General features: G+C 38.8%; 1 protein-coding gene across 1 annotated transcript in view; it reads left to right on the top strand.

Moving 5' to 3' along the window:
* Positions 1-18,262, top strand: part of AFF3 (ALF transcription elongation factor 3) — a 539,761-nt gene extending 521,499 nt beyond the window's left edge. The window contains exons 20-24 of the mRNA XM_054586382.1: positions 4,596-4,667; positions 6,261-6,354; positions 8,753-8,802; positions 8,949-9,172; positions 13,233-18,262. Of these exons, the coding sequence (XP_054442357.1) occupies positions 4,596-4,667; positions 6,261-6,354; positions 8,753-8,802; positions 8,949-9,172; positions 13,233-13,354 (562 nt within the window). The 3' untranslated portion in view covers positions 13,355-18,262. The remainder of the gene's footprint in view (positions 1-4,595; positions 4,668-6,260; positions 6,355-8,752; positions 8,803-8,948; positions 9,173-13,232) is intronic.
* The last annotated feature ends 1,119 nt before the right edge of the window (positions 18,263-19,381 follow it).

Below are 19,381 nucleotides of genomic sequence, written 5' to 3'. Positions count from 1 at the left end.
ATTACAAGAAATATTAAAGGGTCTTCTAAAAGAAGAATATGAAGAGGAGAGGGAGGTAAGAGAAAGGAGGAGAAAGGAATAAGAAAAAATAAGAAGGAAGAAGAAGAAGACAGAAGAAGAGCAACACAGTTATAAATAATAAAATGGCAATAAATACATACCTATCAATAACCATTTTAAATGTAAATGATTTAAATGCACCAATCAAAAGACATGAGGTAGCTGAATGGATAAGAAAACGAGACTGATATATGCTGTCTACAAGAGACCCAAGTCAGAGTGAAGGATACACACAAATTAAATGTGAAGGGATAGAAAAAGATATTTCATGCAAATGGAAATGAGGAAAAAAAACGCTAAAGTAGCAATACTCAAATCTGACAAAATAGACTTTAAAACAAAGACTATATTCTCCCTCCCTTCCTCTCTCTAAAAAAATTTTTTTATATCTTTAAAAAAAAAAAACAAAGGCTACCATAAAACACAAAGAAGGACACAACATAATGATGAAGGAATCAATGCAATAAGAGGCTATAACACCTGTAAACATTTATGCACCCAATATAGGAGCACCTAAATATATAAAGCAAATATTGATGGACATAAAGGGAGAGACTGACAGTAATACAGTCATAGTAGGGGATTTTAACACCCCATTGACAGCTGTGGTTAGATCTTTTTTTAAAGATTTTATTTATTTACTTTTAGAGAGAGAGGAAGGGAGGGAGAGAAAGAGAGAAACATCAATGTGTGAGAAATACATCATCGGTTGTCTCTCATATACCCCCACCCAAGGACCAGAAACCCTGGCATGTGCCTGACCAGGAATCGAACCAGCGACCTTTCAGTTCACAGGCTAGCAGCCATTCCACTGAGCCACACCAGGTATGGCTCTATGGATCGATGTTAAAAACAGAAAATCAACAAGGAAAGAGTGGCCTTACATGACACAGTAGACCAGATGGATTTAATTGATATCTTCAGAGCATTTCATTTCAAAGCAGCACAACATACATTCTTTTCAAGTGCACATGGAACATTTTCTAGGATAGAACACATGTTAAGCCACGAAATAAGTCTCAATAAATTTAAGGAGATTGAAACCATAGTAGTCATTCTCTCTAACCATAATGGCATGAAACTAGACATCAATCACAAGGAAAAAATGAAAAAGCTATGAAGGCTAAATATCTTGTTACTAAACAATGAATGGGTTAACAAGGAGATCAAGGAAAAAACAAAAGCTACCTTAAAACAAATGAAAATGAGAACACAACAACCCAAAACCTATGGGTCACAGCAAAAACAACCCTAAGTGATAAATTGATAGCATTACAGGCCTACCTCAAGAAACAAGAAAAATGTCAAACAACCTAACTTTTACTGACACTTACACTTAAAGGAACTAGAAAAAGAACAAAAAGCAAACCCTGAAGTGAGTCAAAGAAAAGAAATGATAAAGAAAAGAGCATAAATAAATGAAATGTAGTCTAAAAAAACAATACAGAAGATAGATAAAACCAAGAGCTGGTTCTCTGGAAAGGTTAACAAGATTGACCAACCTTTAACTAGACTCACCAAGAAAAAAAGAGAGAGGAACCAAATAAATAAAAGCAGAAATGAAAGAGGAGAAGTAACAGCTGATGCCACAGAAATACAAAGGATTGTAAGGAAATATTACAAACAACTATATGCCAAAAAATTGGACAACTTGGACAAAATGGATAAATTCCTAGAGACATACAGTCATGCAAAACTATATCAGGAAGAATCAGGTAATCTGAATAGACCAATTACAACTAATGAAATTAAAGTAATAATAAAAAAAACTCCCAACAAACAAAAGTCCTGGACCAGATGGCTTCACAGATGAATTTTACCAAACATTCAAAGAAGAATTGATACCAAACTATTCAAAAAAAAATTCAGAAGAAGGGAAGACTGCTAAGCTCATTTTACAAGGCCAGCATTATCCAAATTCCAAAACCAGATAAAGCCACTGCAAAGAAAAAAAATTATAGTCCAATATCCCTGATGAACAGATGCTAAAATCCTCAACAAAATATTAGCAAACAGGATCCAGCTACACATTAAAAATATTATACACCCTGATGAGGTGGGATTTATTCCAGGGATTCAGGGTTGGTACAGTATCTGCAAATCAATAAACATGATATACCACATAAACAAAATGAAGGATAAAACTACATAATCATATAAATAATTATAGAATAAGCATTTGATAAAATCCAACACCCTATGTATGATAAAAACTCTCAGCAAAATGAGAAAAGAGGGAACATACTTCAACATAATGAAGGCTATATATGACAAACCCACTGCCAGCATCATTCCCAATAGGCAAAATTAAAAGCATGTCCCATAAAATCAGGAACAAGATAGGGATGTCTGCTTTCACCGTGATTATTCAACATAGTACCAGAAGTCCTAGCCATAGAAATCACACAAGAAAAAGAAAGACAAGGTATCCAAATTGAAAAGGAAGAAATAAAACTGTCATTATTTGCAGATGACATGATACTGTATATACAGAACTCTCAAGATCCCACCAAAAAAACTACTAGCACTGATAAATGAATTCAGTAAAGTAGCAGGATACAAAATAAATAGAAATTGGTTGCATTTTATACACCAGTAATGAACTATAAGAAAGGGAAACTAAGAAAACAATCTCACTTACAATTGCATGAAAAAATAAAATACCTAGGAATAAATTTGACCAAGGATATAAAAGACCTGAACTCAGAAAACTGTAAGAAACTGAAAAAAAGAAATTGAAGAAGATACAAATAAATGGAGGCATATACAATGTTCATGGATGGGAAGAAATAATATCATTAAAATGTCCATACTACCCAAGATCATCTACACATTGAGTGCAAGTCCTATCAAGATAACAATGGTGTATTTCACAGAACTAGAATAAGTATTCTAAAAAATTTATATGAAGTCTTAAAATATCCTGAATAGCAGCAGCAATCTTGAGCAAGTACAAAGTTGGCGGAATCATACTACCTAATACTATACTATACTACAAGGCCTTAGTAATCAAAACAGCATGGTGCTGGCATAAAAACAGACATTTCGATGAATGGAACAGAATAGAGTGCCCAGAAATCAACCCACATCTTTATGGTCAATTAATATTTAACAAATAAGGCAAGAATATAATGAGGTAAAGACAGAGCATTCAATAAATGGTGTTGGGAAAACTGGTCAGATATGTATAAAATAAATGAAACTAGACCACCTTCTTACACCAGGCACAAGAATAAAACCAAAGTGGGTTAAAGACTTAAATGTGAGACTCAAGACCATAAGAATCCTAGAAGAAAACACTTCTTGCATGGTATTTTTTCTGACGTATCTCCTTGGTTAAAGGAAACAAAAGAAAAAATATACAAATGGAACTATATCAAACTAAAAAGTTTTTGCACAGAAGAGAAAACCGTCAACGCAAAGAAAAGACAACCTACTGAATGGGAGAATATATTTGCCAATGATACATCTGATAAGGGGTTAATTTCCAAAATCTATAAAGAAGTATACAGCTCAACACCAGAAAGGCAAACAAACCAATTAAAAAATGGGCAAAGAACCTGAATAGACACTTCCTCAAAGAGGACATACAGATGGCCAATAGACATATGAAAAAATGCTCAACATTGCTAACCATCATAAAAATGCAAGTTAAAAACAAAATGAGATTATCCATCTCACACATGCCAGAATGGCTATCAATAAATCCACAAACAACAAGTGTTGGTAAGGGTATGGAGAAAATGGAACCCTTGTGCACTGCTGATGGGAATGCAGAGTGGTCTGGCCACTGTGGAAAACAATATGGAGTATCCTCAAAAACTTAGAAATGGAACTGCCTTATGACCCAGCAATCCCACTTATGGAAATATACCTGAAAGGAACCCAAAACACTATCCAAAAGAATATATACACCTCTATGTTCATTGCAGCGTTACTTAGAATAGCCAAGATTTGGAAGCAGTCCAAATGCCTATAACTAGATGAGGAGATGAGAAAGCTGTGGTGCATTTACACAGTGGAATACTACACAGCCATAAAAAAGAAGGAAATCTTACCTTTTGCAATAGCATGAATGGACCTGGAAAATATTACACTAAGTGAAACAAGCCAGTCAGAGAAAGACAAATATGATATTATTTTACTTAAATATGGAATCTAGTGAAAAATAAACAAAGTATAAACAGACTCCTAGAAACAAAAAATACATTGACAGCTGTCAGAAGGGAGAAGGGGTTAAGTTGCTGGGTGAAAAAGGATTAAGCCAAAAATAAAACCCTCATAGACACAGACAACAACACGGTGATTACCAGAGTGAAAAGAAGGTGTGGGGAGTTAGAAGAGGGTAAAGGCGGTATAAATGGTGACAGAAAGATACTTAACTTTGGATGGTGAACACACAATATAGTATACAGATGATGTGTTATAGAGTTATTTAACTGAAACCTATATAATTTTATCAATCAATGTCACCCTAATAAATTTAATCAATTTTTAAAAATGTATTTGGTTCCTCTTTCTTGTCTTTCTTCTAGGTATGCTATGAGACTAAAAACCCACTCAGGACCCAATGCCACACCTGAAGATAAACAGCTGGCTGCATTATGGTGAGTTGCATCATATCTGCTTAAAATAGCCTGCCCAGCCTGTATATCCATCGTCATTGGCAAACCAGGTGCTGAAATGCATAACATTTTTCTAGTGCCTTCTAATGTGCAAAACCAAATGCATGTCTAATGTTGGTCGGTGAGAGCCCACCCCATTGCTTGTTGCTATACCAGCCAGAATGTGCATTCAGTGATTGAAAATTGACAGGTCCATTATGCAAGAATAAGTGTGTGTGTGTGTGTGTGTGCGCGCGCGCGCGCACGTGCGTGTGTGTGTGTACTAAAATCAGATGGTCTATGTTTTAATTATTTGAATTTGAATTTTGCCCAATGTAATTTCTCTGTTGTTCAACATTTTAGTTAAAGTCAAAATAGTTCATTTGTCTCTTTACATGTGAGATTAGTATGACTGATTGAAGATGATGCATTCACGTTATCAACATATTAAACTGAGGAGCAGTTCGTTACACTTTCATAATAAAAGCTTTTCTTTTAAAATGTTAACCAACATGTAATAGATTTTTATATCTATAATGATTTAAATGGTAATGAATATGTGATTATAACAGTAATTTCCTTGTTACATCTCCTCAGAATTCCTCACCCCACTCCCCCAAATCACAAGACACCTCTTTATTTGTTCCTTTTGTGATAGGGATCCAGAATATTTTGCTCTCCAAAGGTTTATAGTTCCCCTGGTCTGCAAGATAGGCAATCAAGTCTCAAAAAATAAATTAACTAATTAATGGCAATATACAAAAAAGAGGAGACCTCAGGTAGTTCCGTACCATCACATCATCTGGAGTTTGATGTGCTAAGAGGAGACCATTACATTTTATTTGGTGCATTGGTAATCTAGCATGTCAGCACCGCACCTGAGTTAGCAGATAATTGTGAGTGAAAAAGTTGAAGAAAAAGAGGATATGTCTCAAGAAATGCTTTCAGCACTCTTTTCAAACTTTAAGGTCCACATTAGGATTAATAAATAATGATAATTAATAATCAATATTATAATATTACTAATATGTAAATAATAAGTGTATAAAATATCATATAAAGTAATTGTAACTCCACAGCATAGTCTTATTGTTTATAAAACATACATTTGTTCCTTTATTTGAACTAATTATAAATGAGTAAAGTAGTTTAAAGGTAAAGGAATAAAAACAGGTGGAAGACTATTCTTTCAGCAAAGCCAATGGTGCCACAAGGCCAGGGTGTCAGAGAGAAATCAAAGGTGGCTCTGCCCTGAACCTCCCCAGTAAGCCTTGAAAGCTGTGTACTAGCGCTTCCTCACTCCTCTTGTGGGGAGACACTGTCCTCTAGTGGCGGGCGAAGAAATTGGCCAGCCCCGCACCCCAACAAAGCATTAAAGCTAATATTAAGTTAAATTTAGTTATGGAGTAACTCCTTGAAATTTTGAAATGTATCTTCTGAACAAAAGGTCAGATACTGAGAAGACATATGTGTATGTATATTATATATATAATCATGATAGAAATATTGAGTGCTTGAAACAACAATTTTTTAAAAGCCCTATTTGCAAAGGACACACTCATGCTTCCAGGGCTCATTTCTCTTCTTCTGCTGCAGTTACCGATGCCTGGCTCTCCTGTATTGGCGGATGTTCCGACTCAAAAGGGATCATGCTGTAAAGTATTCAAAAGCACTTATCGACTATTTTAAGGTACTGTTTGGCTAAGGGTCGGCTTTGTTCCTTGAATTCAGTCGGCTCCCCATCAAGGACATTTTTGAGAATAGAATCCATTGCTTTGTAGATAATACAGGAGCCTTCCAATACCTACAGTAATCTCATTTAGGACAAACTCATGGTGTTCAGGGCTTGGAAAATGGCCTTGAGAGCTCATCTAATTTATCCGTCTGCCTTGAGTCCAAGTATTTTGATACCCTGAGGAGAAAGAAAATTTAATTACCAATTATATGCCATAGGAAATTCACCTTGATAGTAATATAAATTCCTCATATTTACATAGAGTTTCTTCCTCTTGGAAGTAACTGCTTAAAACTTCTTCATAGCAAATTCCAGTAGCTAATTTAATTATTGATAAAAGTGTTATTTTAAATGATAAGAAATGGCCCTGGCTGGTATGGCTCAGTGGATTGAGCGCCAGTCTGCGAACCAAAGGGTTGCCGGTTCGATTCTAGTTGGGGCACATGCCTGAGTTGTGGGCCAGGTCCCAGCTGATGTTTCTCTCCCTCTCTTTCTCCCTCCCACACCCTCTCTCTGAAAATAAATAAAATCTAAAAGAGAAAAGAAATGGTTTGTTAAAGCTCAGAAGCACTACGGCAAATAGCAGTATATAAGTATAAAGATAGAATTAGAACCTTTCCCTGTCCCAGGGAATGAAATTATTTTCACTGGGAGAATAAAACTAAAAAAACTTTCTCTCATGTACTTTTGTGAAGTAAACCTAAAGTAACAATTAATTTGAGATTTCTGGGCCTCTTCAGTGTCCATCTGTCTATAGAAACAAGAAATTGTACCATCTCTACCTTCACCAACCCTTTATAAGATACAAAACCATCATTGTAAATACTTTAAACCCTGCACCACTTCTTAGAGATTATCTCTGATGACCAGGCTGTGTTGGGCGTCCTGCGGGCTGCAGCCAGCATGCCGCTGTCTTCCTGGTCACGCATAAAGAATAGCCAGGTGCTAAGTCAAGGAGGTAACAACCTTGGCTGACATTAAGCCTCTCCCTTTACTTTGGGCACCTAAGGTCAAGATAAGTCATTTTGAAAAATTTAGAATCTGAGAACTAACTAAAGAGAGTTATTACAGTCAAGAAAAATGCTTCAACGGAGAAGGAATCTAAACTCTGTAGGCCATAGGGGTTACAACAGAACTTTAAGGAATACAAGAAGTTCTTAATGTATGTATACAGTCCATGAATATATACAAAATGCATACAGAACACAACTTAAAAATCAGGATTTCCCCTTCAGGAATTATTGGTAGACACCTATAATTAAAGGCTATTTACATGCCCCTTAAAGTTCAGTAGTTATGGAACCTTCAGGTGACATTGATAAATTGCCCATAAAGAAAGTGTTTTATTGGTACAGAGCTGTCTCTGAGCAAGGACTTTGCTCCTACCCATGTTTTTACAGTCACAGGGCTTGCTTAGTGCTAGTGGACGAAGCATGAACACAACTTTAACGTTGCCACATGTAAAGCCATTTCTTGATGACACCCCCACTAAAAACTAAAAATCAGTCACCACTTTATAAAGCTCTTTTTAACCAAAAGAAATGCTTTGTCTCTGGAGGACCAAGCTGAGGCTATTTTCTTGTCTCTGGAAGGGAGGATTTTTTCCTTAACAGTCCCATAGACTTAAGTCCAAGAAGGCATTATTGGGATCTCAGAGAGGAAATTCATCTGTACATTTAGGAATTTTCCTTACCAAAGGCAGGTCTTTTTGTAAATGCCAGATGCAAACAACTGGCTTGTGAAACATAACATCCCAGATTAGAATAGTTAGGTAAATCAGAATGCTTGAGTACTCTATCTGTTGAGGATATTTTAATCTATTCTTTTAGAAATATTCAAGAGTAATTTTCTTCAAGAGAAATACTTTTAAGAGTCATAAATTTAAATAATACAATTTGATGTCTGGGACTAAATGTAGGCTAAGGGTTTCTGCAAATATGCCCTATATTTCCATGTAAGGTGTTCTCACTATGTGGCCGGGGGGCAGGGGGAGGGGAATGCTTTTTCTTCCTTTTCAGAAAAATTAAGCTAGTTTAAGATGAAAAAATTAAACTGGTTCAGGATTCAGCAGGCTCTCAGGATTATGATTTAATTTGAGACACAGAATTTGGTGCGTGGAACCCACCCTAGCCTGGCGTGGAGCCAAGCAGGCCGTGCAGCTGTCCCCCACTGAGTTCCAGAGAGGGAGCCAATAGCCTAGGATCTGTGACTTCCCAGACCCATTTTCTAGGAATCTGCATTTTATCTGCAGTGTCAGCCATTACTTTTCTCAACCATCACCTGAGAACACGTGATTGTCAGTTCTATAATCCTAAGCAGATGGCTTCACTGTCAATTTTTTGTTTTCCTGCAGAATTCATCTAAAGCTGCCCAAGCCCCATCTCCATGGGGAGCCAGTGGAAAGTAAGTTCATTCTTCCAAAGTAAAGGTGATAAATGAGCCCCGGCCTGCTGCGGGGCAGCGTGCAGTGTACAGTGTCCTGATGGGCTGCCCCTTCTCACCCGGTACCAGCCTCTCCACTCATGTTTTTCTATGCTCTCCCTTTCCAGGAGCACTGGAACCCCATCCCCCATGTCGCCCAACCCCTCCCCGACTAGCTCCGTGGGATCTCAGGGGAGCCTCTCCAGTACCAACGCCCTGTCCCCTTCGACCATCGTCAGCATCCCACAGCGCATCCACCAGATGGCGGCCAATCACGTCAGCATCACCAACAGCATTCTCCACAGCTACGACTACTGGGAGATGGCAGACAACCTGGCCAAGGAGAACAGAGGTGTGTGTCCCTTGGGAGAGTGTGTGCATTGTTTGACCGCAGTTCAGGGAGATAATCTGACCCTTGGGCAACATCAGACCAGTTGTCATCATTTACTGAAGAAGAAATCAAGCTGTCACCTACTGTGTGAAACTTTCTTGACTTCTCCCCCTCACCCAGGGCCTCCTATATATACCTTAACTTACCTTTATCTCTACTGTGGAAGATTAGAGATTGAGAGAGAGAGACAGAGACAAATGACTTGCGGACAAGATGGCAGCATAGGCAGACATGGCTCACCTCCTCACACAACCACATCAAATTCACAACTAAAATGTAGAACCACCATGACTCAGAACTGTCAGAAATCAAGTTGAATAGAAGTCTGACAACTATGGAATTAAAGAAACCACATCCACCCAGATTGATAGGAGGGACACAGACATGGAACAGGCTGGTCCCACACCCACATGTGACAGATAAAAATTCAGGAGGGAGATCTTGGGAGTGGGGTGTCCTAGCCCCACATCAGTCCCCCCAGCCCAGTGTTCCAGTGCCAGGGAAATAAGTCGCCACAACTTCTGGCTGCAAAAACCAGTGGGGATTAAGTCAGCAAAAGCAGCTTCTGGAGCCCCAAGCAGTTCCTCTTAAGGGACTCAAACATGGACTCACTCCCTCTGAGCTCCAGCACCAGGATAGCAGCTTGAAAGGCACCAGTGACCTACTGAGAGACACTGAAGTGCCTGGCATCAATGAAAGCAGAGGCTATTGTCCCTTTTCTAAACCCTCCCCCAACAGAGCCACACAGCGGGCAAGCTGGTGCCATATTTGGGACTCCTTCATCCTGGGTAACACTGCCCAGCCTTGGAAATCCCCAGAGACTCCGCCCTACCCAACATACAGGCCCACACAAGCTGTTCTTCATATGAAATGGCTGGTCTTGGCTCATGTTTCACATCTTCATAAGCCCTCTCAAACAAGCAACAGCTAACCTCAGTGAGCCCAGGCCAGGTATTAGCATCAACCAGCCTAGATTCACAGCCTGGTTTCCCCTGTGAATCTCCAAGCCCAGCACAAGTGGCAGCCATCTCAGATTGCTTTACTGCTCAGGCAGAGTGGCCCCGGGCAAAACACAGGTGGGGGCTGACTTTGCCCTGCACCACCCAGGAAACCCAAGAGCCTACGCACCCAGGAGGCAACTACAGACCACGTCAGAGCACCACCACCCTGCCCCTGCATAGCTGATCCTCCATGTGGGGTGAAGGTTGTTGGTCGGTGGTCACCGCCAGCCCTTGCAGCTGACTGGCCTGGGCAAATCCTTCCCATTGATCTGCCAACAGCAACCAAGGTTCAACTACAAGAGGAGGGAGGGTCCACTCAGGCCGCACAGAGGGCACACCTTGAGTACCCAGCTTGGGTGACAGGAGAGGCAGTGCCACTGGACCCTACAGGACACCTACCACATTAGGCCATTTTACCAATACACGGAATCAAAGCAGCTCTACCTAATACATAAATACAAATGATATAAATATATACATATATAAGTATAGATAAAGATACATACATTTGTATTTTCCCCCACAGACAGTGAGCTCCTTGAGGGTAAGAATTATAGTTTATTCTACTTTCTATTCCTGGGACGTGCACAGTGCCTAGAACATAGTCACGAATCTGAAACAGTAAACTAATTAATGAGTGTGAATGTTACTAGCAATTTAAGCGGTAGCTGCTTATATGTAGCAATAAGTTCTATTTCTTTTTTTTTAATTGTTCAAATACATTTGTCTCAATTTTCCCAAGTTCTATTTCTTTTTAAATGTTTTTTAACTGGTTATAAAAGGAATTCATGTTTATTATGGCTACATTTGTAAAGTACGGAAAAATGTTGTAGATAAAAAGCTTTTTATATCATCAGTAATCTTATCACCAAAAAATAATTACTATTAACATTCTACTGAAGCTTCTTCCAGTCTCCATTAAATATGCATGGGTTTTACCAAAATAAGATCATAATATACATAGAGTAATATAGCCTGTCTTTTTTCATTTGATATTATATCAGGCACTTTCCCATGCTACTAACTATTTCAAAACCACCCTTTATGATCATTCTATAATACTGTCACAGTAGTGGTTATACTGTCATAAAGTATGATTTCTCAAACAATTCCCCTGTTTCTGGACACTTATATTACTTCCAATATTTTTCCACTATCGCAGAAAAGGTGATCACAAATATTTTATATAAATTGTTTTCCATATTTTTTATTATTTTCATAGAAATGAGTTGTAGAATTTTAGGGTCAACAGGTATAGATTCTTTTAAGGTATATATTGTCATATATCTTGATATATATTGTTAACTTTTCTCCCAAACAATTATACCAATTTACTACTCAGGTTAAAGTGCAAATCTGAAGTCACTTTAAAGTCATTGAAGACAAATTTTGTTCCCATGAGAGCATAAAGCCTCTGAGGACAAGATCAGATGTCCATGCTAAGATGAGGAAGTTGTTTTTTTTTGTTTTTGTGGAGGTTTTTTTAGCATGAAAATAAAATCTTTATTTTTATTACCCACCAATAAAAGAAAGTTAGGTTCACAGTTTTAAGCTCTTGACACAAAGTGAAGAGGAAGCAAATTTACATCCACCAGATACAACTAATGGACCAGCTTTTTAAAGTTCAAGCTATCTTGAAAGGTTTCAACATATCAGATATTGCTGTGTACTCCCTAGTGACAGAATGCCAGCAATGGCTGACAGCGAGTGGAATTTGTGAAGTATTTTTAATAGGTGTTTTCTATATGTTGCTAGAAATCAAGAGGTTTATAAACATGTTACACATCCAGAAATGGGTTAAGATACTTAAAAGTCCAAACATACTAACCTATTAGGAGGGGTCAAAAGTCCATGTGTACTAAATTAAGACTTGCCTCTGGGAAGATAAGGAAGTTGTGATGGACAGGCAGATGGGTCCCAAGTACATGAAACTGACAGTAAAACCAGACAGTGCATGACATGGAGCCCGGAGCTGCCAACCCTGAGAATCCAATGGGAAACCGGCATGGCACAAGACTGTGAAAAGCAAATCGTGGTTGAGTAGCTGAGATGGAGTGAGGTGGGTGTCACAAGCAGACAAAACACGAGGACAAATATATGAAAATGTGCGTGGCCAGTTTGGGAGATCCTGAGTGGGCTTGGCTCCAGGCGGCACTGCCAGCTCCTGCTAGATATCTCCTCCCACAGGGCTCAGAGCCTCGTGTCTAATACAAAGTCAGCACTGTGTTTCTGACCAGTTCCTCCTGGTTGTTCTGCCCCGGATCCCCGCCATGGCTACCTTCCCAGACACCTGGAAATGAAGTCTTTTCTACCCCCTCCCTTGCCTTCCCAGCAGGGCCTCATTCAGCATGTGTGTATGTGAGCATCTTTGAAAAACTTCTCCCAGGCATTTCTTTTGAAGGAATGTTGTTCAGTGATCCAGCAGTGACAGCGTAGCAGCTGTATGAGTTTATTTGTTTCTCTTCACCACTAAGCTGTGCTCTCTGAGACAGCAGAGTCTATTATACATAGTATACTCCCTACCTCTACCCAACTGCTGCTAGCTTAGTGTCTTGGGACATAATAAATGTTTAACAAAAGAACAAACCCAGAGAATGTCCAAGGACTGGAAGGTGACCTCTGCAGAGAGATTTCAGAACTGTCTCTGACTTTCCGCCAAGAGCCTGGAGCCCCCTCCCTGAGACCCCCTCCAGTGGCCCAGCACATGCCACAGCTGAGTCTAGGACAAGGGGTGACAGAACCACACTCCACGTTCAGGGGAATGCAGTCTGAGAAAGCCAGTTTTCTTTTCTGTTTGGCTAAGTAAATGTTATTCATTTGAATTAAAAAATTGACAATAGAGTGGCTATTTGGATAAAAGAATGAGTTGTCTACCTCTGGGCTTCATTGTAAAGTGGCATGAAGGAAGAGAGAGTGTTTGGTGTATACAGAGACCACAAATGGAGTTTTTGAAGTCGCTTAGGTCTCCCAGCATAACACACTTAGCATGTGGCACCCTAACGACTCTCTCTGTCCCCTAGAATTCTTCAACGACCTGGATCTGCTCATGGGGCCTGTCACCCTACACAGCAGCATGGAACACCTGGTCCAGTACTCCCAGCAGGGTCTGCACTGGCTGAGGAACAGCGCCCACCTCTCATAGGGGCCTCACCCTTGAGCTGGATTTTGCTCTCGTCTCCATGGACAGCTCAATGTTTCTGGACACTGTGCTACTGAAGTGCCCAGCCACAGCATCTGTCAAACTGCAGTGAATATTTTCTCAGCATTGAACAGTGGTCTTTTCCCAGGGCATGTGTGTTTGTATGTGTGGGTGTAGAAGAAGCAGTCTGTATGTGTGTAAGACACACAGCTCTTTAGAACACATTTTCTTTGTCTAGTTTTCAAAACCCCAGTCTAGACAAAATGATCAGAGGTTTCTGATTAGAGGAAATACACTTACACACATACACACACAATCATACACACACCTATACACACACACAACTTTCTACTTCAAAGTTAAACCATGACATTTTAGAACATTCTACCAAAATTTCATGGTTAGTTAACCAGGTGCAGTGCAGCACACCAAAAGCTTGACTGCCAGTTAAGATGAACCTAGTTCTTATATTATTGATTACTTTCAGTATTAATATACTATTCCCCATTTATTCCTTGATTGTATGTATTAATGGTAATTGAATAATGAAAATAAGTCAGTTATTTTTGTGCTGGATGTTTACCAGGTTGCATGTTACCAAATACCCTGCGTTTCATTTACTACTCGCCCCTCCATCCAACTTTATTATCAACTAAATGTGTTATAAGCAAATGGATCAACTCCCACAGGCCTTCCTTGCCCTACCCCCAAAATAGTATGAAAGTGGCACAGAGATTTGGTAAGAACTCAGTGCCTTTGAAAGTGAACCAGCAGTGACTTCTGCATTTTGGAGCTCAGTGAGGGATTGAAATCTTTTGCACATGCGACAACAGGCCTGCCCAGCACATGTGTTTCTTCTTCCTGCCACTGTGACACAGTGGCTGTAGAGCCATGTGGCATTTGTCAGCCAACATTTTGTAAGTGTTTTCTTTCCACGATAGCTTTCTTACAAATGTTCTTGGTCAAATTAGGACAGTATGGAGAATGCCCCTTCACTAGGAGTCCATGCGTTGCCTCAGGCTGAGAACTACTTGCTATCCTGATAACATCTAATCCTCGCATTCTTCATGCAGAATGTGCCACGTCCCTGCATTTTGAGCTGGGGGTCCATTTCGGGCTTGATTAGCAAGGTGCTGACTGCGCAGGGTAAGTTGTTCCTGCAGTGATCGCAGTGCTGTTTGGGGGAGCAGCAGCCAGAACATCACGCTCACACCCTGTGTGTCTGGTATGTTTACATCTGGCCCTCAATTCTTTTCTCTTTTTTTCATTTTAATTAAGTTTACATTTTAGTTTTTTTGACATCTTGTTTACAGTTTTTGCTTGAAATTTGTTTCTTTTATAGTCCCTTGTCATGCCCTAGATTTAGTCTTCTTATTAAATATATTTGGATATAAAAATATTGGTTAAAAAGAAAAACTTCTGAAAGAAAAAAGGATGTACTCTGCCATACTTTAAAAACAAAAATAATGTTTCTTAGGCCTCTCACTTGACAAACTTGCACCAGGATGGTCTGAGAAAGACGGGATGCAATTTATGGAGCAGCCCATTTTTCAAGGTGAAGGCGGCACAAGACATTTACAAGATATGCTCCTGTATGTTCTCATTGGTGGTCTGATTGTTTTGGTCTCATTGTTAACATTTTTGTCAGCCTGATGTATAGGTAGAAATAAGATTGCTATAATTCCTCGCTATGGCACTGACTCAAAACTGTAGAAATGATTGAACTGTACAAATGGTGACCTGAAATTAATTGAAAAGGAGCAAGTGAAGGGCTTATGAAATTTGCATTTGGCTTTAGACTTGAAGCTTCTGGAACTATTAACAAAATTTCTATTTTACATTTATCCAACTGAGGTGCTTGCCCCTCCCTTTCACTAGTTGTAGTGTAGGTCACAATCCCATCAAGGTTGGAAATTTAAATCTAACTTAAGAAATTGTGAAGTGTTTTTTGTTTTGTTTTGTTTTGTTTTGTTTTGTTTTGTTTTGTTCTGGAGGACTGAGGCTTAGTTCTGCTTACTCTTGCTGAATTCTGATGAAATGCTCAAACTCTTACCTAAAGGAATGGCCGACCCTCAGCTGTGTCCCTGGGGTGCTTTGCTGGCCTTGTCCATCTATACAGCTGCAGGCCTTGTGTGGCACCCATGTGGTATGCTGACCCTTAAAACCCCATCTAAACACACAGGTGGCCTCTGGCATTTTATCAGCACTTTGATAACCCATGTTTCCCCACTAAACTTGACACTGGTCATTTGGGGGGTGTCCTTTAGTTTTCATCGGTAGAGCACAGTGGGGCAGCAGTTTTTGTTTGCTTGGATGTAGGTGATTATAGTAAGGAACCATCTTGTTGCTTGTGAAAGTCATTCATAACTTCCTTTTATTTAGTTTTGTTCAAAGTAGGAATATATTTCTTGCATTTTCTGATTATAAAAGCTTCATTGTAAAAATTTAGACAATACAGAAATGCAGAAAGTAGAAAGTAGTCCCAACCCCCGGAGATAACCACTGCTCACAGTTTCATGTCTATCCTTCTAGAGAGTCTCCCATTTAAACATATGATATCTATTAGTATTTCTTTCTTTTTGAAGATGTATTATTTCCTTAGAAATTCAACACAAGTTCAACTGGCCTTATCCTTCCATGACCTGAGTGGATGCCAGCTTTTATCACAATGTTAGCGTTACCTTTCAAAGAGAGTAACTCAAATACATTCCTAATCAAAATCTGGAGTTTGTTACCGCTCTACGCAGATCAGACTTATGTGCAGAATTGTGCCTGGAAAGAGAGGGTTGGTTAAAACAAATATTTCTGGAAATTTTCAAATTACAAATGGAAACTTGGACCCATTATCTAAAGAGGAATGTACTAGGAAAATAATCTGAGGAGGTGACAAGTTGTGTACTAGATTGAACACATAGAACACAATGCAATGAGACTTTCTGCACTAAAACTTACCCTAGTATATACAACGATGTGTGTATTATATAACAGTGATGTGTACATTTCTGACATCCCATGCATAATATACACAGTTTGTATAAATGCATACATTTAAAAATATATATGTACAATACAGCTACCATAAAACTGTAGTACGCCTGAAGGATATTACTAGTGCCTAATATTGAGTATAAGTCACTGCGTGTTCGCATCACCTTGGAAGTACAGTAATTGTTATAAAATTAATCAGTGCAGCCAACATTATTTATGAATCACATCTTTGAAACTGTGCAGTAGTATATACATATATATTTTTAAATAACATTTTTCACAGTTTTCCAGAGTTACTGTTGAAATCTGTATCACCAAAAAAAAAAAAAAAAAGCAAGATTTTTTTAATGACGTAGACACTCTTCAGACCCAGTAATATGTGTGTGATTTCCTGTTTGTAGATACCCAAGAGACTTTAGCAGTCACCAGCCTTAATGCATGTACAGGATATTATTGTGACTTAATTTATCTGCAGTTTTTAATCCATGTGAAATTGGAATTTATAAACTGACTTGGATTAAATATGTCTGCCTTTCTAAGGTTACAAATGTTACATTAAATGATTTATGTTGTAAATGAGAGAAATTGAGTTGTACGTAAAAAGAAAAAATCCACCAACTTCTGTGACTATTTTTATAAGAAAACTTTAGAATCAAAATATGTTCAAATAAGTATTCTGGTCCCCAGTTCATAATCTCTTTAGAAGCGACCTTGTTTCATGAGTTGTTTTTTTTTTTTAACATAGCTCCCACATATTATCATCATTAAGTCTGATATTTTTCATGGGGAAAAAAAGTATGTTTTTCTTCATTATAACTACACTTGACTACTTGCCTTTCCCATTTCCTAGCCATGTATGCACGTGCACACACATGCAGGAGACCACAGCCCAGTGTTTCATAAAACACTGAGCAGGGAACCTGAGGAGTTCACACTGAAGGCTGCATTGGGGCCTGTCCAAGCAGTGGCCCTGAGACACAGGTCTTCTTACATTCCATAACAATGCACGTCAGTTCCCTGACTCATGTGTGCCAGGCTTTTCCAACTCAGACCAATAGGGTGGAAAAAGTTTGCAGTATCTGGTTGAGCAGAATAAAAGAATTTTGAATTAACAAAGATGAAACTGTTAGACCAGAGTCTTGCCATGGTATATTCCCCTGTGTAGGAGAGGTTTTTTTGTTAACCTCGTTTTTATTCTTCTCTCCCTCCTTTTTTATTCCCCTCCTCCCCAAACTAAACTAAACAAGGAGGCAGAAACCATAACAAAAACAAACCAATCACTTCTCCTTATCCAGCCCATGTCCTTAGATTCATATATGCCTTGTCGTGAAGCAGAACCCTAGCTCCATGTCACCATGGAGGCCACCTCATTCCAAAGATGGCCAGGACAAGAGACTTGGCTGTGCTTGCTATCGGACCACTGACTTGATACTCTTTCCCAGATGGTTTGGGCTAACAAACGCTCAGCAGTCTTTCAAAAACTATCTTCCTCTTATGCTGTTTTGCCTGCGGCTCACCTGAAGCCTGTTCCTATCAGAATCATATTTTTTAGAAGTAACACATCTTTTATAAAATCTGGATCAACAGAAGTCTTGAAAGACTTTTTTTTTGTTTTGTTTTGTTTTATGAAAGGAAAAAAAGCAACATGAACTGCATTTCCAGCAATTTTGAGCCAGAGTTTATGTCCTCATTTTCACATACCCAGGAAGCACAGTCATTCAATATTACAACCTCCTGACAAATAGCACAAGAAATGTTCCGATTTGAGGAGCCCTGGCTGGGTAGCTCATTAGGGTGTCATCCCATCACACCGAAGTTTCGGGTTCAGTCTCCAGTCAGGGCACAGACGAGAACCAACCAATAACCAGTGAATGCATAAATAAGTGGAACAACAAATCAATGTTTCTCTCTTCCTTTCTCTCTCTAAAAAAAAGAAAAAGAAAAAAATTCAATAAATAAAAATCTTAAAAAAAGAAATGTTCAGATTTGAGATCTGTGTTCCTTTTGTCCAAACTGAATTATTCTGTATTTGTCATCAGAGGGGTCCATTTGTTTTCTTGGCATGAGGAAAATTATAAAACTCTTCTCAAACTAATTACATCCGACCATGGTCTTGGTTTTTATTGTTTAATTGGCACTCTGAGGCAGCAGGGAGTAAATTTTGGGTTGGTTGCAAGGGGATTTAAATTCACAGCTCTTAGAGGAATGGGAATCAGGGAATTAAATCCCTGTGCCTTTCTTTGAAAATCCTCTTACAGCCCGTTTTAAACACATTGATCTGAGGGATGAATTCAAGGTACTAATTGCAAGTCAACACAATAATCAGCATTTGTCTTGAAGCATCAAGAAGCAATGATGAGACCTGAAAGCTAAATTGAGGACTTGTAAGCTAACCTAGGAAAAGCTCATCAGAGAAAGTTATTACCCTATAATGATGTAAAATAAAATAAAACCAATGTTCAGGATTTTCATGCAGTGCTCTTTTGGTTACCAAAATAATTACAATATTTTCATTTCCATATTGTATTCCACCCTTGTTTAGTTTTCATAAGACAAAACTGATCTTCCCCAAGCATTTATCATCTATTTCTAGATGCCCAAATGAGCAAAGAGAAAATACCTAAACACTGAGGGGTGTGCATTACCTGACTGAACAACCTTCTGCCCACAGTAGCCAAAGGTGTATGACTTTTTAAAGAACATTATTTGAGTCGCCTTTGTTATGACCATGTCATTCAGGTGGCAAAGATTCTAAGGATATAACATGGTAATCTGGTGATAGACACTTTTGTAGCATCACCAGCTGTCTCTGGGGCCTATCTGGGAACTTTGAGTAATTTGCAAACTGATTATTAATCCCTTGAAGTTCCCAGGGCTGCCAGCTCAACCCAAAATGTCCTTCTCTGTGAGCTGGGTTGAATTTTTGGTTCCTTGGGATATTTTCCTTCGGAGTTCTGTTAGGTTTAATACCTTGACTTTTTAAAAGAACAGTCATTAGTGGCAGCGGGGGCTTTAAGGAAGCAAAAACTCAGTGTTAGAACT

Source organism: Pteronotus mesoamericanus, unplaced genomic scaffold, assembly GCF_021234165.1.
Source record: "Pteronotus mesoamericanus isolate MK-2021 breed Mesoamerican mustached bat unplaced genomic scaffold, CSHL_Meso_final contig_121, whole genome shotgun sequence".
Lineage (NCBI taxonomy): Eukaryota > Metazoa > Chordata > Mammalia > Chiroptera > Mormoopidae > Pteronotus > Pteronotus mesoamericanus.
The sequence above is the reverse complement of the archived record's forward strand: the minus strand, read 5'-3'. Positions and strand labels throughout refer to the sequence as shown.